Genomic DNA, 26,502 nt, shown 5'->3' with positions numbered 1-26,502 from the left:
GTGTTGCAATGGTGACAGTTATTTATTCTGTGTTTTAGTTATGCAAAGCCCATTTTAATTTTGCGGTGAGCTTGTATCAATATTATTTTTGTTGTCATGCACATTGTTTTTGGTGACAGCTCTGTTTAAAGAAGTTGTAACTTTAACAAGCCATCTGTTAACCTTATGTAGAAAGGAAACGCTTTTGTCAATTACTCTAATGAAATCACAAAAATCATTTCCTGGTTTCCAGTTGTAGACCAGTCATCCTATCTTCTGTCAATAGGAGGATATTGAAACACAAAGGAAAATACGTGTGCACTTCTATCCTGCCCTGCAATATCGCTACAGTGTTGCATTTTAGTGCAGCAAATTGTAATTGGCCAGTGATGTCATAAGGTTTTCTTTTCCATTAAAAATTCTCTGTAGCGAACAAACTCTCTTTATTCAATATCAGAGAGCTTCCTCATTAGTCGGGTAGGAAAACTGCACACAGGAACCATGGGAAGACATTTTGAGTTTATGGCAGCTTGATAAGTAAAGATATTGATTTCATGAATTAAGAGAGTAGGAAGGAAAGAGAAACACTTCAGCTTAGATGGGAATAAACAAAATTGTAGAAATAACTCCATTTTGTTGCTTGGGATGAGGCCATTAGAATGGCTGAATGGAAAAAGGAGAAACAGGGTAGAAAAGGCTGGAGTAGTGAGAAAGGGAAAAATGAATGGTGAAAACACGGAAGAGCAAGGAAGGGCTCTGACACTGTGAGCTTTTTAGAAGGAAGACTTTTAAGAGGGATTGAAAGAAACATGGGAAATTGCCTGTGAGCTGGCAAATAACATGGGTCCACGAAAAGTCTCCAAGGGACCCAAATGTGTTGGCACTGTGCAGTGTGAGCTGTTCATGTGGCAAAGTCCGAAGCCCAAACAAAGAGAAGATTTGTCCTTTTCCTCCTCTTGGAGAGGTTCTGACAACTCCTAAAAGGAGGTGGGAGATAGATGCAGAAGATACCGGCGTGGAGTTATTCTGGAGCAAGTTTGGGGTTGCCCAGGCTGATTCCTGCACTGGGCATGTGTTTGTGGGACAAACCCAGCAAAAGCGGCTGCGTGTAGCCCCAAGACGCAAACTTCTTGTAGCCTTTCTGCTCCTCCAGCCTTTCTGGATGCTGGAGTAGGTGGGTAAGGACAGTGTCCAGCACTGCATTGGGGCAGCATCAGCATCTGTGTGAGCGCATCTTGGAGCCCACCCAGCTCGCTTCCCTCTTGACCAGTGCTCTCAGTGATGAACTTGGGGATTAGATTCAATTGTTCATTGCAGTGTTGTCACTAACTTTCATGAATGGATCTAGAGCCAACCCTCGAGGTGGAAGTGTTGAAAATAATCACAGCTCTGCTCCACAGCTGCCATCTTCTGCATTAGAAGAGCTCTTAATCCTGCAGTACCCTCTGTGTGGTAGGCTTAGTTTTGGTCCATGGTGTAAAGGCTGAGCGTGCTTTTTTGGAAGCACTTGCTGAACGCAGCACAGCATGATGTGGGTGCCCTCACAGGGTAGAGCAACTGCTGTCATGATTTAATTAACTAGTTGTTCTGCTGATCCCCGAGTTTACTCAGGCTTGAAAGAAGTAAACTTAATTAAATTAAACAAAGCTTTTTCCTTCCCACACATCCTCTGGGCCCTTTTGTTTCTTCCGAGAGATAACAAAAAGCTTATAAATAACAGGTGCAGTCTGTTGTTGTTGACCTGTTGCAGAAGGCTAGCAGGAGAGAGATTATGCACAGGTGCAGTATGTGCATAGCATCAGAGGAAGAGGGGTTTTAAATGTTTGGTTTGGGTTTTTTTTAATTTAAATTCCTGTGTTAGGTTGGCAAAAGGATAAAAACGTTGAGGTTTCAGTGTTGCCTGTTGCAGGTCAAGATAATTTTGACAAGAAGTAATGTTCGAGTTGAAACCTTATCAAAACAGAGGGAAGAGATAAAAGAGGTTTGAATTCAGTTCTCAGCTTATCCAAAGGCTTTCTGTATTGAACCGCCTTAAGCTGCGTAACCCCTTTGCTGCCTTGCCGTGTGATTCAGCAGCAGAGCTGGATTAAGTGTTTTCTGCCAGCCAGAAGGGACTGCCTGTTCAGTTGTACTGCTCAACCGTCTGCCTGCGCGTTTTCGAGAGCACGGTCACAAACTGAAAGCAGTTTCTTTGTCAGGGCACAGGTGGAGCATGTTGTGTTAAAAGCCCATCATTGTCCAAACGTGGCCTCTTCCTCCTCTCCAGTGGAGCTTCCCTTGACTGCAGTTTACGCCTGCCCTCTCCTAACACTGCATCTTCTTTGCTAGTCTTGAGAATGTGCTGGAGAGGTTTATAGAGGGAGAGGTAATCACAGGAAAGGCAATTCCCTTTTATTCTACTACATGCATTTATGTCATGTTTTGTCATTTGCCAATGATACAGCGTGTGTCTATGCAGATGTCGGTTATGGAGGGCTATGCCCTATTTACCAGCAAATCCCTGATAACTACTTTTACCAAGTGCTTTTTCAGGTGAATTTGCACCTGCCTATCAGGAAATTCATTCTAGAATTCTTGACTGCTTGTACTAACAAGGTAAGAAAAAGTGGGTGGGGTGAAAAAGCTTAATAAAAGCAGGAAATACCGAATCTATTTAATCCCCTTTGTCCTCTGGAGCAATTCTCCCATCAATTGAAAACAAAGTTGATCAAACACAATCTGTTCTTGCCTAAAAACAGGTTTTAAAATAAGCAAATATTTTGCCGAGGTAGTTTGCCAGATATTAAAAATTAGTTTGACTAATCCAGAATGAACTTTTTTTCATCTTTTCTTTCTAAAAATTAGTACTGTCTTTTCCCATCCCTAGTACTTTTCCATTTAATTCCTAAAAGCGCCGTGAGTAGATGGAAGGTTAGTTCACTACGTACACTGGTGTGAACTGTACCAAGCTCTGCTTGCACAAATGCGTCTTCCTTACATCTTCCTTAACCTGTTCTGGCCTCGGCTCGCATCCTTTTGTCAATATTCAGTTACACATCTGCTCACAGTTTGCCGCCTTAATCTTTTATCCATTATCCTGGTTACTGTTTAGCTAATGCTTTTAGCCTTGAATATTCTTATAATGTTGTATTTCTCTGAAACAAAATTTGGTACCAAGAGTTACTAAAAGCAAAGCCCTCTAATCAGGCAGATGAAACTCATTAGCGTTACATTTCAAGGAGCCTTTCTTTGATGCAAACTAATTAATTTTGCTCCATTGCAAAATTGTCCTAACTATAATGGGAGCTAAAATCTAATAAGATAAAAGAAACTCAGAGGGGGGAAAACATGTCTGTCATGAGAACACAGCGAGATGAACAGCTTTTGCCAGTCTTGGAAATGATGATGTCTTTTACAGCTCTGAGGCTGAATGTTCTGCAATTGCTGGCGTGTTTAAAGTCCCTACTGTGAATTGATGGATTGACATTGCTTGCTGGTTTTCATCCTTACAGCGGAAAGTAACTATGATTTAATTTACTTTGTTCATTTGTTCATGCTGACCAGTGGTCAGTGTTAGCTCCTGGACCAGAAGCTGCCCTCGTTACCGAAATCTCAGGATAAAGAACTTATCAACACCAATGTGATGCAGATAAGCAGACACTTTTTTATTAATGGCCGGGTGCGTGAGTGAGTCCTCTCACTGTCAATGCACACCAAGTTTCAAAGTCATATACCTTATATAGAAATCATCCATACATATTCATTAAATATTCATGCATAAACATAGTATTTCCCAAAAATCATTAACGTGCTCTCCTCCCATATCCAATTCTGCGCAGTAAAGGTTAGAAAGGTCTGGAAATGGGTCTGGGGTATTATTTGGGTAGGTGGTACATGAGTCGGTGGTCGCAATCTCCCCCTGCCGGAATTACCTTTTACTTAAGGTAACTGTTTCTTGGCAGGTGACTACAAGTTGCTTCACTTGACTCTCCCCAGTTCCCATTAATTCTACATTTTGACATTTTAGTACATTCTCCTAGGTTACATATAAACAATCATCTTGAATCTTAAGTCTGTTATCTAAGTTCTAAACATTCCTACTAGGTGATTTTGACCAATTCCTCCGGCCTTGGTACTGGGCTGTACAGAGGATTTCATAGCAGCTGTTGCTGTACAAATACAAATTTCATTAAAATATTTCTTATAACTCTATATTCCTATTAGAATAACTCTATAAATTCTATAAAATCAAATGTGTTTCTATAAAATCAAATGTGGTTAATTGATTCTAACTAATAACAAATCTGTAACACCCTCAGCAGCCTGTTTTGCCATGTGAGCACCAGGATTTCAGCAGATGGGGCGGTGTGTCAGTGTGTCTGAAGTCTTCAAGCTGAGAACGGTCCTCCAAGCTCATTTCACTTTGAAACACTATGGGATGTAACAGATTGACTAGGAACGAAAAACTGGCCACATCCTCCGTTTCGGAAAGACTGATCGTCTCCAGTGTGGAGGTAAAACAGGTAGAAAACCCCTGCTGTAACAGGCAGACCCAGTGTCTTCTGTGGTTGGTTGGACTTCTAGAGTCAGCTCTTGATTTCCCTTGGCCTTGCTGTTTTCCCGTGTGTGAAATACATTGAATGTAGTCTTTTGGCTTCTTATGTTCATCAAATCTAGTGTCATACACTCCCTAGATGTATGTGAATATGGTAGAGGCTGGTTCCTGGCGCACGCTTGTGTAAGGCTCTGCCTGAAAAGCTCTTGTTCTCTTTTCTGAGTGGATCAAAGTCGGCTGAATCGCTTTCTGAGCTGCACTTACTCATATCATTAGCAAGTACAAAGCTTTCTCCTTTGTTTAGCTTGTTCCACCTCACTTTGAATACAAAATATGCTGCTGTTAGACTAATTAGGGCAACAGGCTGAAGTTAACAAAGAGTCACTTCTATTGGCAAGCTTATTTATGCATTTGACTATTTTGCTTTGTGTTTGCCTATGATGTGAAAGAACTGGATAATTCTTGAGGTTTTTAAATAGAAATGATAATGCAATAGAAATAGTACTAACAGAGTGGTTCCTCAGTTAATGGAGTCCACTTCTACGCACTTTCTGCTTAAGGGATGCAGAAGTATCGGGGTCTGGTCAGAAGTAATCCCTGGTTTTGGGATCCCATGTTACTCTGAATGCCGAGAGCGGCTGTTTTCAGTGCTGGTGGCTGAGGTTGCCTGTGGCTCTCAGACACTGTTCTCTTTTTGAATGCTTTGCCTTTCATGTTCAAGTTAAGCATTTTGCGCCCTGTACTCTGAGCTCCCTGCAGCTGACAGCAAGGGCAGCTTTGGTGCCAGAGCCCTCAGCACCAAGCAGCTTCTCAGCCTCTCTCCCCTTGCCCGGGCTGTGGGGCCGATGGCCCGGAGCGGTGCTGTGCAGCTGTGTAACCTCAGCTCAGGCTGCTGTCAAAACGTCAGCTGTCAGCCTGCCCTTCACCCCTGCCTGAGCTACGCGGCGGGTACGCTGTGCCTGCTCATGTCCCTCACTCAGCCCGGCTTGATGACTTGACTTCCCAGCTTGACCTCAGACCTGCCTACCACTGGGGACTTGTCCGGAGATGTGCTGGCTGTGCCCGGGTGCCACCCCTGGGCAGCCCTGCCTCCCCTTGCTGGGCCGCAGCCCCGCTGCCCACCCGCCCCGCCGTCATCTTCGTACACGCAGCCGTGAGCAGGGCTGCAGGATCCTGCAGCAGGAGGGAGGTGGATGTGTGACCTTCTGCTTTACCATCTGGGTAAGCGTTCGACCATCCTGCCAGGAGGGCAGGAGTGGTGCACAAGCCCGAGCAGAACGGTGTTTGTGAGACTCAGGCTGTGCTAATGGAAGTGCAGTATTTCCTTGTCCTCTCTAAGCTGCACTGTGTTTCCAGGCAGTGGGTAGTTTGTCAAGCTTTCTGCTTGGCTTTCCCCACCCTGGCTGATACTTGTTGCTGGACTAAGTCCCGATTACTGCAGTAACACAAGGAAATTTTGCTGATTGGTGCAGGACCAGAGCTCTGTGGCTTCCTGCAGCTTTAACTTGAGGTGACTTGGCCAACGCTGGGCATGTAAGACAAAAAAAAGTTGCAGTTGACACTTCTGTACCCACTAATTCCAGAGTAGCTGGAGCAAAGAGCTCTTTCAGGACTTTGGTTCCCAGTCAGACAGCAGTTTCGCTTGAAATGCAGCTGATAATAAATTTGTTGTGTTGTGAAAACACATCAGAGGATGATTTCTCCCTTGCCTCTGCAGCATCTTCACTAACCTTTCGTAAAAAGCTTGCAAAAGTGTTGCTAGGAAGAAGTACACCTTGTTTGCTCTGAGCAGCATGTCACTCATGATTTTATCTAGCTTTTATGAAAACAAAAATATTACCTGCCTCAGGTGAAAGGGCTAATATTATTTCTTTAAACAATCCAAAGCAAATATACGAGCAGTGAATGGTTGTTGGCTGGATGTGCTACAGCAGATTTACACAGCATCTCTGGCTTTTCAAAATAAGCGTGCTTTTGAAGGCTATTGATACTTCAGCTGGCTGAATCATGGAGTGGGTAATTTGCCTGATTGGTTCTTGCACTTCTCATTGGAAAAAGATATTTGTAAATGTTTTCAAAAATAGCGTAATTTAAATTCCCCTTCTGTTGGTTATTAACTGCTTGTGAATCAAATACTTCGTAATTCAGCAACTATTCAGAAATGTGGGGAGTTAACTGATTGTGAAACCGCCCTCGTGGGGATGTGGTCTTCTTCCTAGTAGCTGAGGTATTGCACCGAGACTTCTAGGTGTTTCTCCGCAGTTGCTCTGGGTACAGAGCATGACACTGTTGTGGCCTCACGCTGGTGAAAGGTGGGGTGAATAGCCCTGGGAAGTGTTTGCTGGAAGAATGGTAGTTCACAGGAGAAGGGAGCAAACGGAAGAACTCCTTTGTTGAAAGTCATGGATTTGAGATCTGTACATTTTCAGAAAATTTGAAAAGCTTTTGGATTTGGAGCTGTTTAACTCCCAGCGTTTAAGTAAATGACCTAAACCACAATGATAGGATATCTCCTTTGAGAGTAGTCAAGGGTTGAGAGAATGAAGATTAAAAAGGGAATGGAAGCAAATGCTGCTGCTTTGGTGGTGTTACAATCAATGCTGTATAAATCTTAAAAATCAGGAGATGAAAATGAGAGTTTCAGACTAGCAGCTTTTCAGGCAACAGTATATGAAGGCACCCATATGATGGAAGCAGAATACAGGGAAGATCTGTAAAACGTGTACTGGAAAACGAGCTGTTCAGAGGGCTGTATGATGTTCATCTTCGCTCTTGTCTGCAGCTTCCATAGTGCTTGCCTAAGTGCCATGCAATTCTTAAAGGCATAACTTGTCTGCAGCAATTAATTAACAGAAAGGCAGAGGGCTGTGATTAGAATTTGCAGTGGTCTATTCTGGAGAAGGTAATTACCATTAGAGCAGATTTAGTATTAAGTCGTATTAAAGCTGTTTTGTTTAGGGATTTAACGCCTCATACCTTTTTCTGACAAAAGCTTTAAGTGGCCGCGTTGCCTCAGGCAGTTGCTCCTGGTTGGAAAGGCAGATGGCTGGGCCAGATGAAGTCCAAGGGACTGCGAGGAGGTTTACAACCCAGAAGCGATGTTGTGAAATCACCTCATTGGAGATTAGAGCACTTTCTCCTCCCACATGGGGAGAAGGGGTAATTCACACTGATGACCTTGATGGGATTGAGAAGACTTCAGGGTTGACAGATTCTCTCCTTCGGTCTTGCTGTGTTCAGATAGTTAATCTTATCTTTCAGCAGAAGACTATGGCCCTGCAGGTCATTCCTAACCTGCCTTTCCATGTTCTTGCCTCATCAGTTGTCACCAGTTGAACAAAATCACTCTCAGACGCTGTCTCTCATGCAGTGCAGGAAGCACTTGGGAGCCCCTGTACTACACTGATTTTTCTTTTTTCTGGTTTTTTGGGGGTTGGTTTGGGTTTTTGTTTGTTTGTTTGTTTGTTTTTGGCAGAGCAGCTTCCTCAAAGTGTTGGTGGATATAAGACTCGTGCTGTGTCTGGAAAGATGTGCCAAGTTAGTTGAGTCCCTACATACTTTACCCCTATGACCTGTGGAGAGCAAGATTTCCCAGAGTTGCGAGGAAGAGGAGATATAGGGTGGAAGGTTTATGTTGTTCTGTTTCACAGACAGCAAAAAGTGAGTCCCTTTACTGTGTGGCTCTCTAGGGAGGGGTAGATCTAGAAGTTTGACTGTTTTTAATCCTTTTCAGCCTAAAAAATTCCAGAGCTTTATCTACAAATATGTGCCCACAAGTGTCTGGTTGCATACTCTGCTGTCAAGTTCCTGCTTTGAAGAATAAAACAGAACCCCCAAAAAAACTAGAGAAGAAGAGTCACCTCTGAGTTAGCAGCTGGGAGGCAGGAATAGAGTTGTGGCCTCCTCTGGAGACACTTTATGTTCCTGGAGCTACTCCAGCAAAGGGCCCAGAAAACACGGGACTTCTCAGTCTGACACTACCCTCTTAATTGCATCTGGAGGCTGCTGAGAAGAGGATTCATTTAACGAGGAATTAGGAGGGAGTAACGTAACTGAAAGTCAGCTCTTGCAGCCTTCATGGTGAGTGCTATCACAATTGCTCTGTGCCGGTGCAACAGGTTTCGTGGCAGCTGCACGTGGCAAAGCGATGTTTTGCAAAACGCACGGGCAGCTTGACCCACTTTGGAGCAGGGTCAGACCTGTACTCAATCCTCAGGTGCTGATAATCTGTCTGGAGGGCTCTGTCTGTATGACAGGCTGTACGTGAGAAATCTCCCGTGGGCTTTAAATAATAATAAAAAAGTCACTGTATTGCCTCATCTCTCATGAGATAAGGAGAGGCCTGTTTCCCTATGGTGTTGATGCCCCAGGTTGTTCTTCACAGCTCCTTCTCACCTCAAAGTCTATGTGGCCTCCTGATGTCCCACTGGAAACTTTTGGCCTCTGCCTGAGTGCTCTGGCAGACCAGCTCTGTGACAATTCAGACATTTTCTGGGTCAGCCTTTGCGTCCTTTCCCAGAAGGAGCGGAGCAGCACCTGTGAACGGTGCTGGCCCATTTGCGTTGCAATCCATAGCTGACTGCTCGTAGTTTTGCTGTGTCATATTGCGATTTTCTGTGGTGAGGGCCCCAAACCACTGTTCTTAAATGGTAAGATATGCAGCCAGCTTTTGGGACAAGATAGAAGTGTCCCACCATCTGTGAGAACCCAAAGCAGCAGTTGTGCTCGTGACAGAGTGATGGTTTTCTTAAACCCTGCAACCCAAAAACTGTCAAGATTCAGCTTTTGGATGAAACTTTTTAAACAGTTCTCCTGTAAAACCATCTGCAGATTCACAGGAGCTGGAAACCCTGCGTGAAGGGGAGCAGAGCAGGCTCCAGCGAGCACCCAGTGAAAACAGGCTGTAATCCAGTCAGTTCATGCTTTGTGGTTCTGCTTTTTCAGACTACAGGGCATTGGCTGTGGTGAACAAGCACTTCTTACTAAACCAGTGAATTGGCTTTAATCTGCTCCCCAAAATTCTGGGCCGCTCCTCTTAGCTCTTTATGTAACTAATTTCATATTAGGTTAAATTTCCTTGGCTGTTACCGTACTGCTTGCGTTGTATTAGCAGCTGTAGGCCAAGCTGGCTACAGGCTCTGAAGTGTCAGGTATGAGGAGGGGGATGACAGTGTCCCGGAAAGCTCCTGCTCAAATTGGAAGTGACAGGGGTAGGATGGGAGGCAGGAGCACTCCTGTTTGTCAGACTGGGGCCTCGGAGGCGGGAAGTGCCTCTGGCATAGCTGGCAGCTCAGTTTGTACCCCTTCCATGGCTCCTGTGTGCCATGAAGCTCGTGTGCTTCTACTGAGCTCAGCTTCACCGTCTTGTGTCCCCTTGGACCGTCCTGTGCCCTTCCCTGTGCTTCGTGCCTTGAGGTACCCATGGGTGCTTACCAAACCACTGCTTCTGTTGTCTCCTGGGGAGAGAGGCTCCAAAGCAGGTTTTCACAAGCGTTTGAGTGACTAACTCTTCTTTGATCATCTTTACAGGTCTGGGCTGTAGGGGAGGACGTCCATGTCCTTTAACACTAGAATAATCTATATGTAGACACCAAGAAGAAACTCCTTTTCTGACTGTATCTTGTGAAAGCTTATAGCCTTTGAAGGAGAGGGCAAGATAGGTCTGAGTAAAAGTAAAAAAAAAAACCCAAGAAGATAAAACCCCCCAAATCCTTCATTCACAACTAAAGTAACCTGAACTCAGCAGTTTTCTGACACCTGAGGAAGTGTGAGTGGGAGTTGTATCTTGAGTTTTCTTTCAAATTTTATCCAGGATGAGCACAACACTTTAACAGAAAAGAAAGCACAGGAATTTCACTCTGGTTGCTATCAGGGAGTACTGGAAACCCAGCCTGAGCCCAGATTTCCAAATAAAAGACGCTTACCTGCAATGGGTGAGCTTCTGGAGGGCTACCTAGGGAGTAATTAAAAAACATAATTATATGCAGAACGACATGTTAGTTCTTATTATTGCTGCATTTGAGCTGGGGAATACTGATAGCTTAGTCATATTCTGTCATAAATATCTTACTGTGCCTGTGTTTACAGGTTCTTTATTAACATCAGGCTCTCATATGCTTAAGATTCTGGGTAAAGATCCTATGAATTGTTTGCTTTTTGAGTCAGCTCTGATGGGGAGATCTATTCTGCAAGAAGGAAGTGAAATGTCTGTTGTAGAGCCTAAGACATATGGTGAACAGATACTGTGTTTTCTTCACGGAGGGAAAAATTGAAGCATCTGCTCACGAAATATATGTCATTAGCAAACTGGAACAAACAGGCTTTTCTTAACACTTGACAGCCATGGTCTCGCAATCCCGTGCTGTGTGTGACGGGCAGAGCCAGTCACCCTCGGGTCTCTGGGAAACAGGATTGTTTGAAGTTCAGTGTCTTCTAGGAAGATGGAAGACACTGCTATCATGGGCGATGCCAGTGCAAGCATGACGGCGTCTGCCTCAGCTGCACGTTCGCCGGCGTATTGGCTTCATCAGTGTAATTTATCATTTGCGTTACACCAGTGTCTGAGAGATCCAGCTGGAATCAAAGTTCCAGTATTTTAGGCACTGAAGGGAAAAATACTGGAGAAATTTTAAGACGCTTTGAATACATTAGGGTAAAACTGGTCGCTGGTTTTGAGCATTTCTTTGAAAGGTCAGTTTGTTAGGAACAAAATGAAAACCCAGAATGTGTGTTTTCGGACAGCCCCGTCCCCCCCACAAAATAATCAATCTCTCCTCGCATTCCCTGATTCCTCTCGCAGACCCCTAAAGCCTCCCAGGGAATAGGTTCCTGGGGAACGCTTTGCCTCTCCTGCTGTGTGCCACACATCCCCTTAACGCTGCTGCCGAGCGTGCCCTGAGACGGGATGCTGAGGACGGGGCGTATTGGGGTCTAAAAAGCATGACAGCTTCTAAAATGGAACGTGGGTCTGGCTCTGCACAGAAGGTGAATGACGCTGTGTGTAAGAGATGAAGACTGATAGTGTCCCGACAGCTGAAACGTAGCGATTCTTGCTGTACGCGCAGGGTTTACCGTGCGGCCGTGCGGGGATTGCGAGCCCCGTTTCCCTGCGCGGCGGCCCGGGGCAGCGCCCGCTCCCCGTGGCTTACGCCACCCCCTCCGGGGCAACCCGTGTCCTTCACCCCCCCACCCCGTGACTGCGGGGCGCCCCCCAGCCGCCCGGGCGCCGCTTCGGCCCCGCTCCTCCCCGCGCCTTCCCCCCCACGGCTGGGGGCGGCTCCGGCCCCTTCATAAGGCGGCGGGCCCGGCCACGCACCGGCGGCACGGCCATGCAGCCCGCGGCGCGGCGGGGGGCCCCGCCGGAGGCGGCCGGCCAGGTGAGGGGCTCGGCGGGATGGGGGGTGCGTGGCCCCGGGGGCTTGCGGAGCGGTGGCGCCGGGCTGAGGGGACCGCGCTGCCTGCGCACGGCGGCGGGATAAAGAAGCGATTCGAAGTGGAAGGCGAGCGGGTGAAGTGACGGCGGCACGGGAGCCCCTGCGGTGCAGCCCCGCGGGGGGGGCGCGGGGGGTGTCCTGGGGTGCCCCGGGGTCGGGCAGGGCCGGCGCGGGGGGCTGCGGGCACCGGCGCTGCGCCCTTCGTGCAGCCGGTGACATTGCCGGTGAGAACACGAACGCTGGCTGTCCCGGGGTGAAGTGTCACAAAAAAAAGATGGGCTTGGCGTGTCCCTCACATCTTCGGACGGTAAATGAGCTCCGCAGCGCAGGTTCGGGGCTGGTGCCCGAGGAGCGAGGCGAGGGGGACCCTCGGTGCGGCTGGAAATGCCGCACCTAGCCTGGGACACTCGTAAGATCGTGTCCCCATCCTTTCCTACTGAGTGTGTCAAAAGAAAGTAAGCGGCTACTTGAAGAGGGAGTAGGATATAAAATGCCTGTAGGGACTTTTTATCAAGTACAGTTAATCTGCATCAAACACTTTTTGTTAAAAGATTGTTTTCAGTCTTCCATTTACAGCTCCCTAAATGTAATTTCCTTTAGCTGAGTATCTTTGGATAATTTTACATCTGTGCTATCCATTCATATAAAGAATTAAAGCACAAAATATGCACCCTCAAATATCTGTCTGACAGGGAATGTTCTGTGGGGAGGGGGAGAAGGAGGAGGTGATGGCTACAGGCTCCAAAGGGAGCGATCTTCAACCAGGAGACACCTAGATATCTCCAGAAGTGTGTTAGACTGTCCTTGTATTTGTGTATTTTCATGAAGACTTGAGTAATGATTTGCATCATTAATAACAAGCATCAATAGAATATTAATATGCACACTCCCCCCAAAAAACCCACCTCAAATGTCTTACTGTGCAAAGGACAAATCTAATCAGATTTGATGAGAGCTGAGTTCCTGATACAGAATAAAACAAAAGTGAAGGTGCAACTGTTGAAGGAGGGGGATTGATTTTGCATCACTCTTTTGTCTTGCACCAAAATTAATGCTGTGTTTTTGCAGACCTGCCTTCAGTCCATTTTTTAATTGAAAGTGAAAGATTAACTTTGGTTTAGGGTTAAAGATATAAGTGGTGTTCGCTTGGCATTGTAGGCATCTGAATTAGTCTTCTGCAACTTTTTCAAATTCTTAAGTTACAGGTCTTTTTTAGAACTTAATGTAAGAACATACTGCATTTTGTTGTATTTTCTTCGCTGGTCTCTGCCATGTTACTTTTATGAATGTAGGCACCCGATGCGTTGTCACCACAATGTTAGCTGAACTAGCAAAATAAAAAATAAGAACATGAGTCTTCAACGCATTCCGTTTGTCCTAGCTGTGCACCTTATAATATCGCATGCAAGTATGCCAAATCTCATAAGCTGATCTTAAGTCAATGATCCTGAATGTGGAATTAAGCCAACGTGCTGCATAAAAGCCACATATATCAAACAGCCCAACAGTTTTTGCCTTCAGAGAACACCATCTAACTCTGCTTGTAACGGGGACTTCTCTGCATCCAGCTTCTTCTACAGCAGTGGCATCTGAATAGGATCTGGCTTACACAAATGGCAATCTCTGCACTCAAGAAAATGACCAATAACCTATACGTAATTGTGGAGTTATTAGATTTTTCTTTTCTGCTTGGAGCACCCTTGGCCAGTGCCTGTTCCTAGCCCTTGTGATCCTGATGTGACACTCTGAAGCGAGCTGTGAAACCTGCAGGCTGCTCAGCGGAGCCTGGATTGGGCCCCATCACCCACTTTTAGCTGGGAATTTGATGTCTGGACTCAAGCTGACGGACATCAGTGCCTTTGCTGGATGAGAAACAGTGTGATGGACTGACACTGTTGTCCAGGCTCATCATGTAGTGACAACTCATTAGAGGTGGGAATCCAGTCAGAAATCCAGCTCTTTCCAGTGGCATCAGTGGGTTTGGAGCAAGACCTCTTCCGTGGGGTGCCACCTCAGCACCCCAAAGAGCTCACGTCTAGTAACCTTCTTGAAACCTTTCTTAGGGCAGCATCAAATATTGGCTTTGCTGTAAACCACTCAATTTCAAATGAAACCAATTTCACTATTTTGTTAGGCAGATTACCTTCTTAACCTGAAAGAAGGTTTGATAAAAGATAGGTAAAATCTGGTTTTTTATTTTTAAATGAATCTATTATAGATAGGAATACTTAGCTGTTCAGCATAATCCATTTTAAAGAGGTGGAAACTGGAGAGACTGTGGAAGGGAATCAATGGAACTGCTGCATTTTGAGTGCATTTTTATTTTTGCTCTTTCCATTCTCAAAAATATCACCAAATGATTGTATCTTTAAAAGCTGTGTCAGATCAAAAAGGCATTGCAAACAGCAGTAACATGCCTTTGTTGTTCCTCTCCTGTTTCTCACTGGCTCCTTCAGAAACTTCACCTTTTTTGTTCCTTTTTGCAAGGTTTGAAGACATGAGAGACGCAGCCTCTGCTTCTAAGCCTTGTATTTTTTCTTCACTTTGCGTCTTCCACATTCTAAGTAGTTTTGATGTTCTCTTTCTTTATGGCCTGGCTACATGTAACTAAGAATATGGTCTGTGATATCCAGTGATTTCAACACAGGAGTGTGATCACTAGTAAAAGGTACAAACCCACCTAGTTCTGCATTGTGTGATGTTTGACATTTTTTTTAGTGTGTGATTTGGGTGATTATGATAAGGGTTTGGCATGTGAACTGGGGGACCTGACAGATGGAATAGCTTGGTTGTGGTTCATCAGGGTGGGACTGTTTCTATAGTCAAGAGATTGTGGTCAGCGTAACATTTTAATGCCTTAGGTTTTGTCTCCTTTAACTGTAAAGCACTGCTTTTACAGAGATGTAGTGAGAGGAAGACCGTAATTTTTCAGTTCTGATCTACTAAATCCTGATCCATCTTTTCCTACCTATATCCAACAGGTTTTGGATTATTCCCTTTACCAATGTTCATTGAATTTGCTAACAAGTATTTTGTTCAGCTTACTATTTCTGCTAACGTCTTATAGCTCCCCCCCTCCCCGAAATACCAACGCTAATTGTAAACTATACGTTGAAAAACATCTTCTGCATCCTAGAGAATGACTAAAGATGTCTATAAAATCATTCAACTGAAAAAAAGAAATCTCGGTATTTCATCCTCAGCTCTCACAGATTCTAAGTGTGCCTAACTCCGTGCCTGTTATTGTGTAATGATTTAATTGGCACCTTTCCTTTTGTCCTTTTGATCCATCAAAGCACAGTATTACCCCAAGACCAACTGAGGTGTAAAGTGTTACACTTTTTGCACTGCTAGCCATTTGAAATAACCACCCCTTGTTATTTGTTTGCATTTAGTTAAATAAATCAAACTACATGATGATTGATGATAATAAAGAAAATGAAGACCACGCGTCTGAAAGAGGAGGAACAGCCATCATTTTTTCCTTGAAGAATGAAGTAGGGGGACTTGTAAAAGCATTAAAACTCTTTCAGGTAATAATCATTGCTACAGCAGCTCTGTGTTTTTAAGTTTTAAGGGTGGTTTTGGAACACGCTAGAATTAATCACACCCATTTATTAAGGTTGTGATTCCTAACCTGGCTCCCATTTTGCACCCAAAATTACCCACGAAGGCAAATTTATGCTTCAGTAAGTAGATGCAGGTTGGCTAGAAATCTTCACAAAATGCATCATCTGCACGGACTAAAGACTGAGAGAGTTTTGTCTTTTCCCCTCATGAAAAGGGCATTGGCCCTCATTGTTTCTGCTGCCTGTAAGAGGTGTCTGAAGCTCCTGCTGATGGCAGGTAGGTGCTTGGGCTGCTGACCTGCACTGGGCTGAGGCCAGTGCCTGTGTCACCCTGCCTAGCCAGACTGAGGGTGACGAGGAATTGCAATTGCACACCTGCCCTCCTCCGAGTACTGGGCAGGCATTGTACAAAGGGCACGTGCAGTGCCACCCTGCTCTGTCGTCTGGCCCTGCGTGTCTTAACCTGGCGTTTTCTCTGTGTTCCTGATATAAGACATATGATTAAATCATTTTTTCAAATAACATAAAAGTGCAATTTATGCCCTGAAAACTACTGCTTTTAAATCCCTCACTTGCTTGTGAGATAATTACGTGGTGATTTGATTGGCATTTTGGTGAATTTCCCCAGACCAGTTGCTAACCAGCTTCCTATGGGAGTGATGAAAGAAAAAGGTCTATGAATTTAAATCTCACTGTGTCTTTCTGTGCTTCCTGAATGTAAAGGAAATTGAAAGAACACAGGTTGTCTTTCATTTTCTTCTGAATGGGAGGCTTTTAAAAATCAAACCATGCCCTTCCCCCTCCAATAATCAAGAGATCCAATGAACTAAAATAGCTTCACAAAGGTGGTAAGTAGTCCGTGGCAGTAGAATATTACCTTGAAAAACAGATTTTAGATTTAGGCAATCTGTTTGAAAACATTCCTTCTTGCAAAACAGGAGAAGCATGTAAATCTGGTACACATTGAGTCACGGAAGTCCAAGAGACGAAATTCTGAATTTGAGATCTTTGTGGACTGTGACAGTAACAGGGAACAACTGAATGAGATGTTCCAGCTCCTGAAATCCCACGTCAACGTTGTCTCCATGAACCCGACAGAGCATTTCAATGTCCAGCAAGATGGTAAGTACAAAAGGCATTTCTGATGAAAATGTACTTCCCGATGTGTTGATTTGAGATCTTTTCATGGTGTCCACATCTGCATTTGTGAGGGGTTTCCAGCCAGCAGCTGCCAGGTTTGTGCTTCCCTGTTGTGAGTGTAGGCTGGTTGATACGAGCAGGGCTGCGTTGGCTGGTGTCACCTGGGAAGACAGGCTGTTTCAGGGTGCAGATTGCCTGTCTGTTGTCTGTGCTCCCGTCCCTTCTCCGTACAGCACAGGTGGCGTCGATGGGAATCCCTGCACCCATGCAGGCCAGTGCGAGCAAGGTCTGGATGCAGGGCTTGGCTGGGGACTGTACAGTGTGGGGACAGAGGTGGTAACACCTGCTGGATCCCAGTTCAGTTCAGGTACTGGTAAGAGTAGGAGATGCATTCTGCACTATCCCCATGTAGCTCTTGATTTAAATCTTTTAAAACCAGTTTTCATCATAACCAGTTACTTACATTAGTGTGGAAGCGGTGCTTTTTAACTTTAGGATGCTTCACATGCCGTTTACCTTTGCCTCTAGTTAGAGCCATAAAGTTCAGGGCAGCAGGAGATTGGTCCCAGGTATTTCTCAGCCACTGTGCTTGGCACAGGCTGGCAACTAGGGGCAAGTGATCTGGTGTTCTTGGGTAAAAACGGCTTACTGTGGCCCTAAATAAGGGGAATGTCAATACAGACACCTGCCCTGTCCGTTTTAAGAAAACTGGAGAACATCAGGGCAGAAACCCAGTGTATTTGCAGCTCTGCCAAGAGCTTGGCTAAAGACTCTCCTAGAGTAAAACCAGAAATAGTCAATAGCAAAACTGCAATGAAGCATCTCTCTGAAGCTGCAGGGCCTCCTTCTCCACCTTCCCTCACAAACTGTCAGCAAAGCTGGGTGCTTCTGAGGTCCATGACCGCAGAGTAACGTTTATTTCCCGTGGTCATTAAAACAGGACGGGAGGACTCAGACCTGCTTCCGCTCTGCCCAGGGAACATGGGCAGATCACTTACCTGCTCCTTTGGGAGCACGGGCAGATCACTTACCTGCTCCTTTGGGAGCACGGGCAGATCACTTACCTGCTCCTTTGCACGCTTTGAGCCTTAGAGGATTCACAGCAGCGCCTCAGTGGGAGCCTCTAGATGCTACCCTAACAGTAAGAACAGTTAAGGGCCACAGAAAACCCATATTAACTGTTTCCTCCCCAGATGCTTTGAAGCTGGCTGTGCTCCGTAGGCAGCCTGTGGCAGTGACAGAGGAGGAAGTGTGAGCTGTAGGCTGGTGCCAGATAGGCAGTGGACTCCCTTGTCTTATTCATGCCCTTCTAATTTATAGATTTCACTTGTAACCACCATAGCCATACTTGAAAGTAGCATTTCCTCCCTCAGCATGCTCGGCGTTATTAATAACTTTGTGGATTCCATGCATTCCCTAGACATGGAGAATGTTCCCTGGTTTCCAAAGAAGATCTCAGATTTGGATAAGTGTGCAAACCGAGTGCTGATGTATGGGTCTGATTTGGATGCTGACCATCCAGTAAGTATTTTTTCCTCCGTACACCCAATCCTTAATGAAAACATACTTTGTGGAGCTTACTTTAAAAAATTGCAGCTTTTCCTCCTCCCTCTCCTTCCTCTCAACCGTGTCTCTGTGGGTCTAAGCACCTTCTCTTGGGGGTGTCACGTCTTTTTCCTAGTTCAGGGAAGGCCATTACTGGATTCAGCTGCCACACCTTTCTGCAAGGATTACTCGTGCGAGGACTCCAGGTCTGGGCCACGAGTGGTCGCATACAAATAAAAAAAAAAAAAAAAAAAAAAGAAGTGCTGTTCTGAAGGCCGGCTTTGTTCCTCCTCTTTCTTTCTTCCTTCCTTCCTATAATTGGAGCAAACAAATTGGTACTTGGGCAGTGCAAATGGGTAATTTGTTCTGTAATTTAGAATAATCAAGCAAGTAACAAAGTTTGTATAAATATTGATATGACTAAATGAATCCTTGTCTACTGAATGTATAGTTGCATACATAAACCCGCTGATTCTTACTTCAAATTGGAATATTTGTTTAAGTCACAGGTATTACATGTTTCAGACTACAGCCATGAGGTTCCTGCCCTGTCCTTTCATTCTTACACAGCGTACTTTTGTATTTCCCAACTGAAGAAATTTCAGGTGTCTTGTTTTAAATTATTTACCACAGCTTGAAAACTCATTAACTTTGTTTTTTCTCCTTCCTCCCACCAGGGTTTCAAAGACAATGTCTATCGCAAGAGGAGAAAGTATTTTGCAGACCTGGCTATGAACTACAAACAGTAAGCTTGACTTTTTCGGGAATAAGCCTTCTGGGTGCCTTGAAATAACAGCAGAGTGGACTGGCAGGAGCTTACCTTCCCTGGGCTCGGATCGCACTGAGACATGCTTGGCTCGGGAATCAGAGCCAAGGGGGTAAACCAAAGAGAGATATAAGACAAGATTAAAAGGTAGATCTAGGTCATTTACAGCTCCGTAGGCCTGTGATCAGTCTGCGGCTGTGGTTGCTCAGCCATTACGGCATCTGCAGCAGCGCCGATCCTCAGATGGGCAGCGATGCCAGCGTGGGCTTCCTGCAGCGTGGGGCATTTGTGCTCTGTGGTCCCTCCCCACCTCTCTGGAAACGGGTGCGACAGAGGAAGAGGGTGGACAACGCATACTGCACAGCTGCCTGTGCCAAGGCGTACTGGCTTGACTAGGGCAGATTGGTCTTTGCGAAGGAGAGGGAGGGGAGGCAAAACCCGCTGACCACCGAGCGTAAACTCTCTGGGCAACTGTTAGTACTTCCGTGTTCTTTCCTGGTTCAAACTAGTGCATGTGATGTATAGATAAGAAGTTTTCTGTGAACAGAAGCTCTTCAAGTTTCTTGCTTGGGGGAGGGAGCTCTTAAAGGAGTAAGAGTTTCATAGCCCAGTGCTGTAAATTCTTTCTAAATATGACTTCCATGTTGCTGTTGCCTGCTTGAATTTTGATGCCGAGTTCCTCAGTTGGAAATTACCTAGAAATGGTGGGTATCTAGAGTTGTATTGCACGGTGTATCAATGCAACTGGTTACCACAGCACAGAGCTGGTTACTAACAGAGATTCCCTTGGGAAAGAAAGCATTTGCCACGCTAGTTGCCTGGCTGGCAGTGGAAGCTCAGTGTAACACTCCCATTGCTTTCAGAGGACTTTAGGTCACATCCTTGCTATAATCCACTTTAATATGATCCTGAGGGCTGACTAGGAGAGATGGACTACACTTAATATGTTCAGACAGATGCTTGTCTACTCTGCATAGAACTATGATTTGTACCGAATGTGGATATTTAGCTGCTTCTACACAAAGGAGTTGTTAATTTAAGGAATTCTTTTTTTCTAAAACAAATCAAAGAGGTAGTAGAAAGTAATTGCAGACAGTGAAGTCTAGGGAAAAAAGATGTGTTCTGAGCTCCTGAAGCTGTAAAGGTTATGCAGGTACTTTACATGTTACTCTCAAAGAAACTGTTTACAGAACCAAAGATTTCAGGCTCCAGTGAGGTCAATGCAAAGATTTTTGTCAGTTGGTTTAGGTGGAAGAGAGAGCAGGCCCTTAGACTGAAAGCTGGCCAGGGCATAGACCAGATCTCACTGTGTATTTGGCAGTGTCTGATGTGCCCTGACCAGGTTTCACAGCCGTATAGGTGTTTAATAATAGTAGGTAAATGAGTCACCTGTTACTAACCATTTATTAAGGAATGCCCTTTCTCCCTCTTCTCCTTGTAGTGGTGACCCAATTCCCAAGATTGAATTCACCGACGAGGAGATTGAGACTTGGGGGACTGTATATCGAGAGCTTAACAAGCTTTACCCAACTCATGCCTGCAGAGAGTACCTTAAAAACTTACCCTTGCTCACCAAATACTGTGGGTACAGGGAAGACAATATCCCCCAGCTGGAAGATGTGTCCCGCTTCCTGAAAGGTAACATGCTAATTTTCATACACAAAGAGGAATAAGGTCCATTGCAAACCACGCTGCTATTTTGTGGGCACAAGAAAACATCCTTGGTCGCTTTTGCTTGTATTGGTTCTGGCCTTTTGGCCATCCCTGTTTGTAATGTATTGTGCTTTGAGTATATCCAAACAGCAACATTTGAGGGGCAATGCTTAAAGAGACCGTTAGGATTGGGTAAAGACATTTTTATTATTTAAATTATATATTTAAAGCTGTACTGTGTTGGCTTTAGACAGGGAATCATAGGAAGTCCGCAGACACAGAGGTAGGTAGTGCTGTGGCTTTTACCCCAGCTGTAGCAGGAAAGGTGATAAAGTTGTGTAATTCTACACTGACGTACAATTTCTCCATTTCTTTTCAGAGCGCACAGGTTTTACCATTCGCCCCGTTGCTGGATATCTGTCACCCAGAGACTTCTTGGCAGGATTAGCCTTTAGAGTTTTTCACTGCACTCAATATGTTAGACACAGCTCGGACCCTCTCTATACGCCAGAGCCGTGAGTCATTTAATCTTGGTGTAGAATTTGCGAGAGAGAGGGAATTTTGAATCTCACTGCCCAGTGCCAAGCTACTTAAAACCTGTTGAAGAACACCAGTAAGATAACTTACTTTTAAGGTGTTGAAGACTCAGCCTTTGCGCTGAATGTAACGAAGTTTTAGCATGCTCAAGTGCCGCCTTCATAAGCACAGGATTTTTGAAGTACAGCATGTTACTGGAGAGCTCTTACTGATGTCATTGTGCACAGAGTTAATCTGATATTCAATTGCATTATAAGTGTGGAGCTCAGATCTTAATTTTAGACAGCTTCATTTGAAAATCTAAGTTTAAGTACTTATGTAGAATTGTTATGACCTGCTCAGTTGCTTTCAGCTAAACATGATTGACAATCTTCTGCCTTTTGTATATTAAAGAGTTTAATGCAAGGTATTGTATCTGTTCAGTGGTGCTTCTTTTTCACTCTACCACAAAGACAGATCATGAGATTTCTTGTTTTGTATCTTTTTCCAGTGATACATGCCATGAGCTCCTAGGCCACGTCCCTCTTTTGGCTGAACCCAGTTTTGCCCAGTTCTCCCAGGAAATTGGTCTTGCGTCACTTGGAGCATCAGATGAGGCTATCCAAAAATTGGCAACAGTGAGTGTTTGAGTGCCTGGTGATGCCACTGAAAGCTTCATGCTTTGCTAGGCTAATCCTACACCATCGAATAAATCTGGAGCTTCATGTCAACATCAGCCACACCAGCTGCTAGATCCATGTGTTTCACTGGTCCTTGGCTTTCAGGTCATATAACCGTTCTCCATGCTAGGATAAAAATACATTTTAAGGTTGATGTGATTGGTATTTTTCTTCACTTGGCTGTCAAGCATCTATCTTCTGGTGGTAGATCACTTCTTCCAGATTGAAATTCTGTGGTCTATTCCTTCCAAACAAGATCTCCTTTTGGGAATACAATTCAATGATTTTAAAAGTAATCTTATTTCTTTAATGCGTAGAATGAATTGCAATGATATGGTGCTTTCATTGAATGTGGTAAGCACTAGATGTGTGGTAAGCACATTAGATACTTTTCAGCCAAGAAATTCACATAATATAAATTAATCTTATTTCCTGGATATCAGTTTCTGGATGCTTTGGCAAAAATAGTTTAAGATGAAAATTCAATTTAGATGAAAAAGAATTGATGCCAGTTATGAAAGAACTTGTTTGCTTGTTGTTTTTTTTTTAAATTTACACACACACACGCACCCCCGGTGTAGCTAGTGGTAAAATTTCTACTACCAGCAGTGAGAGCAGCACTAAGCCATCTATGAAAGTAGCGTTCCTCCCCATATACCTGCCAAAATCCTGAAATCCATCAAACTTAACATCTTTAATTTTACAAGCCACTAAGCAAATGAGAGACAAACTGTAGTGGGCTGATGTTTTCACTCAGAGGTCATCTTCATCTAGTGTTTCTTTTAAGCTGAAGCATGTCATGTCATGACAGTAATTCTTATAACAGATTTACATCTGGGTGTTGCTACTGACATTCTCAGCTTCTAACCTAGCTGGGTGATCTATAATATCAATGTTTCTTGTGAGAAACATGCAATCCTGTGGTTCTTCACCCTTCCATTCTGGCTTCCCTCCTCTTTAAGTATCTGAGAATAACTGCATGATGATTGATATTTGCAACCATTTCACACTACCTACAGACAAAAGTGCCCCTGTCTAGTTCACCACAGCATCTTTGCTGAAGACTGAATAATTTTACTCCCTTCTGTGTTTCAGTGCTACTTCTTCACTGTAGAGTTTGGTTTGTGCAAGCAAGAGGGACAGCTACGAGTTTATGGGGCTGGCTTGCTCTCTTCGATTAGTGAGCTCACGGTAAGAATATCTACTGCTTATTTACCTCTCTTCTTTGTACCCGATTGTTATTGTCACTGTTTTGCCCTGGTTCTTATGAAGTATAATTCTAAATTCACTGTGGCAATAATTACTGGACAGTTCCTTTTGGGTGTATGCTGAGCAGCTCCCATGTCTTTCGCAGGAATCATTACATAGTTGGTATTTCTTAGCGTTAGGTTCCAAGTAACTATTTTCAGAATAAAGCTCTACTGGTTTAACCAGATTCTGAAAATACTGCTTTTCTTTACACATGAGCCTCGTGCCTGAGGAATCCCTTTTTTCACCCAGGTTGGCAGAATATGACCGTTCAGAGTTATTCCATTCAATAAGTTTTAACCACTGTTCAACAGCAGATAAAAGATTTTAAGAAACAATGCACTAAATATGGTTTCACTTCATCTTTTTTTATTCACTTTACCTCATGCCATCTTCTTTGTGGATTCTTTGGGTGATGATGTCCCTTTGACACATGATAACACATTATATTACCAGCACTCACTCTCTGGCAGTGCCAAAGTCAAGCCTTTTGATCCGAAGGTCACCTGCAAGCAAGAATGCCTCATTACAACTTTCCAGGAGGTTTACTTTGTTTCTGAAAGTTTTGAAGAAGCAAAGGAAAAGATGAGGTACAGATTTTTCCCCCTGTTTTATAAAAGCGGGTTTGATTTCATGCATCTTTCTGTAGCAGCACCAAACCCTTTTATTCTTATCACAGTTTTATAATTGTCTTTCATGGGGTTGCAAAGCCGAGATTTGTATTCGCTTGGTCTTCCAGGTACTGGGTGGGAAAGACGATGAACCGTATAACAATTACAACTATTTTTAAGAAAGTAATCAGTTTAGAAAAGTGGCTATTGAAGCTGACTGCATGCAGAAGATGCATTTGTGGTTTATAACTACCTCTCTTTTTTGTTTTAACTTGAACAGAGAGTTTGCAAAAACCATCAAGCGCCCATTTGGTGTGAAGTACAATCCATATACTCAAAGTGTGCAGATCCTGAAAGACACAAAGAGCATCGCCAGCGTGGTGAACGAGCTACGTCACGAGCTGGACATTGTCAGCGATGCCCTCAGCAAGATGGGCAAGCAGCTGGAAGTTTAACGCCCCTGTCAGCAGTGTGGTGCACTTGGCAACTTTTTTCTTTTCCCTACTGATTTCTTTCTAGGAATGTAATGTGTTGTGTGCAGAACTCTCTCCTTTATAAATGGAAGAGTGAATGGCCCATAAGGATAACAACTTTATCTTGTTTCTGTGTGAAGTCCCTTAAAGAACGTATTCCTCCATGCCCCTTGGATAAAAAAGGCTGGAGTTGCCTTTGAGAAGCTGGTGGGGGAGTAGAGAAATTGCTAGACTGGAGCAAAAGTGTGGTCAGTGGATTAGGGCTGGGGTCAGATGCTGCAGGAGATGGCTTCTGAGGCAATAACGGAGTAATTTGCCATAGGAAAATGTCTGTTTCTGACTCTAGTAGTCTATGCTACTAATTTTATAGCATTGCGGACTTCATAGCGTGGAAGCGATAGTAACCAGTGCCTCTAAGTCTGTGCTACTGAGTTTAAAACTTGAATGATTACAATGCAGGCATCAGGACACAAATAGCTGCAGGCTCACCATGATTAAATTGAGGGGTCAAACTGGGCTTTCAAAGGGGTCATTCTTGCCCCCAAAGAACTGCACATGTGCCATTTGGCATGCTTCTAGTATAAGGCAGAGATACAGAGCTGTTGCATGAAATCCCAATCCTGTTTATTTTAAAAGATTTACTATTGGCTCAGTGTGTCAGGTTTTTTGTTCTTGACCTTGATATTGCCCCCAAGGGAAGATCTTTCTTTACAGAAATACCATTTGCCTTTTTCCTGATTGAATTAATTTAGCAAAAAAGTATAGCAAGCTGTCAGGTACTGATTTGGCACAAAGCTTAAAACCGCTTCCAAATTACAATTTAATATTTGAAATAGTTTCATTGGTTCTAAAAGAACACCAAAGTTTAACGTAACAGCCAAAGTTCATAGTCTAGTCTGCTTTTCCTAAGAGTAAGCATCCTATTGATTGCTCAGTCACTTTATTGACCTGCACAAAGATGTATTTTGTTTCTTCTTTACTAGGCCTGAACACCTTCCTTCCCTATCAAGCGAAAGATAACTAGAAGGTCCCAGCATTTCATAGGAATTCCCTGGCTGTGAATGCAACAAGCTACCTTGTAGCATAAAATATATCTAATTCCAAAGAGCACTTTACAAGTGGTGGGAAGCACTATCCTGCTGAATTGTCCGTGTCACCTAGTAGCAAACTTCCCTGTTTCCAGGGCTCCATGATTTCAAGTATCTTGCACAGCTGCACAAAGCTGTGCCAGCTGCTGTTTCTGCTGCCCCTGCCCACAAAATGCGTAGAAGATACACGAGACACTTGAGTGGAAGATCTGTGATGTGTTTAATAGCATGCTAGGCACTGATTCTTCATAGGCAGAGCTTATCGGGAAATCCGGAATTTGTAGCTGTGCAGCTCACTGGAAAAAACGATTGAAATCTTAAATACACTGGAAATAGTAGCCCAGGATTTTGAGAGCTTGAAAGGACTTTCATCAACCTTTTGTGCTTGAAAATCAGTTTGAGTTTTGTATGCTTTCTAGTAGGCCACATCTACTCCATAAGCAATCGCTGGCTCAATCTTTCCAAGTGTATTCACTGTTTAAGTCAATCTACATATTTTTTTCTGTGACTATTAACCCACTATAACCTTTTTATTATTTAAAGAACATGTAAGATGTAGAAATAATGGTCTACAACATTTATGGCTTACATTACACTTCAAAATAGATTTTAGGAGCTTTGTCATTCTAAAGAAGAAACCTCACACGCATATAGTAAGGGAGGATCTATTTTGTCTGCTTCTGTGATAACAGTTAATATTCAGCTGCATTTTTATAAATGTTGAGATTATTATGTTGTTGAAAAACACATAGATCTGTGTTACTTCAAACCTTTATCTCAACTATGTATGCGTTTCAAGTAGGAAACCTTATACTTGATAAATTAGCACCTAATTTTGAACACTTTGGAAAAACAGCAATTGTATCTTTATTTGCACTTGTGTAGCAAAAAGATTTAAGTAAACTGCTGGAAGTAATAGGGAGATCATTTCCACAGCATTAGTAACACATATGCTTGGCTTCACACATCCAAACCTTCTGGCTATGTAGAACAGTAATAACTTAAATATTTTAAACTATTACGGAGGCTTTAAATGTCAATGAAATAAATGACTTTTTGGTAATTATTAGAAGAAAAAACCCCAACCCTTGACTTCAGCACTGTAGCAATAAACATGAAGCACTCACTTCTGACCAAGGGTTTGTATGTTTGATGTTACGGTTCAGATACTCCGCATATGTGACTTACAGTTCTGAGTGGAATTATGTGTGTGTTTGAGGGGTGGCTTGTCTTCCCCTCATTTTTTAAAGGCTTTGCCTTTTTTCCC

General features: G+C 43.9%; 1 protein-coding gene across 3 annotated transcripts; it reads left to right on the top strand.

The window, feature by feature from the left end:
- Nucleotides 1-945: 945 nt before the first annotated feature.
- Nucleotides 946-26,361, top strand: TPH1 (tryptophan hydroxylase 1). 3 transcript variants are annotated; one of them, XM_056354441.1, is made up of 12 exons: nt 946-3,476; nt 4,278-4,472; nt 15,342-15,479; nt 16,454-16,637; nt 18,076-18,176; nt 18,878-18,945; nt 20,408-20,604; nt 20,999-21,134; nt 21,647-21,773; nt 22,911-23,006; nt 23,520-23,653; nt 23,955-26,361. In XM_056354441.1, exons 2-12 carry the CDS (start codon nt 4,392-4,394, stop codon nt 24,127-24,129), a joined length of 1,437 nt encoding a protein of 478 aa, XP_056210416.1. In that variant the 5' UTR covers nt 946-3,476; nt 4,278-4,391; the 3' UTR covers nt 24,130-26,361. The 3 variants fall into 3 exon arrangements, with proteins under 3 accessions (XP_056210416.1, XP_056210417.1, XP_056210418.1); XM_056354442.1 differs by lacking the exons at nt 946-3,476; nt 4,278-4,472 and adding an exon at nt 11,786-11,889; XM_056354443.1 differs by lacking the exons at nt 946-3,476; nt 4,278-4,472 and adding an exon at nt 14,483-14,614.
- Nucleotides 26,362-26,502: the final 141 nt, after the last annotated feature.

Source organism: Falco biarmicus, chromosome 10 (assembly GCF_023638135.1).
Source record: "Falco biarmicus isolate bFalBia1 chromosome 10, bFalBia1.pri, whole genome shotgun sequence".
Lineage (NCBI taxonomy): Eukaryota > Metazoa > Chordata > Aves > Falconiformes > Falconidae > Falco > Falco biarmicus.
The sequence above is the reverse complement of the archived record's forward strand: the minus strand, read 5'-3'. Positions and strand labels throughout refer to the sequence as shown.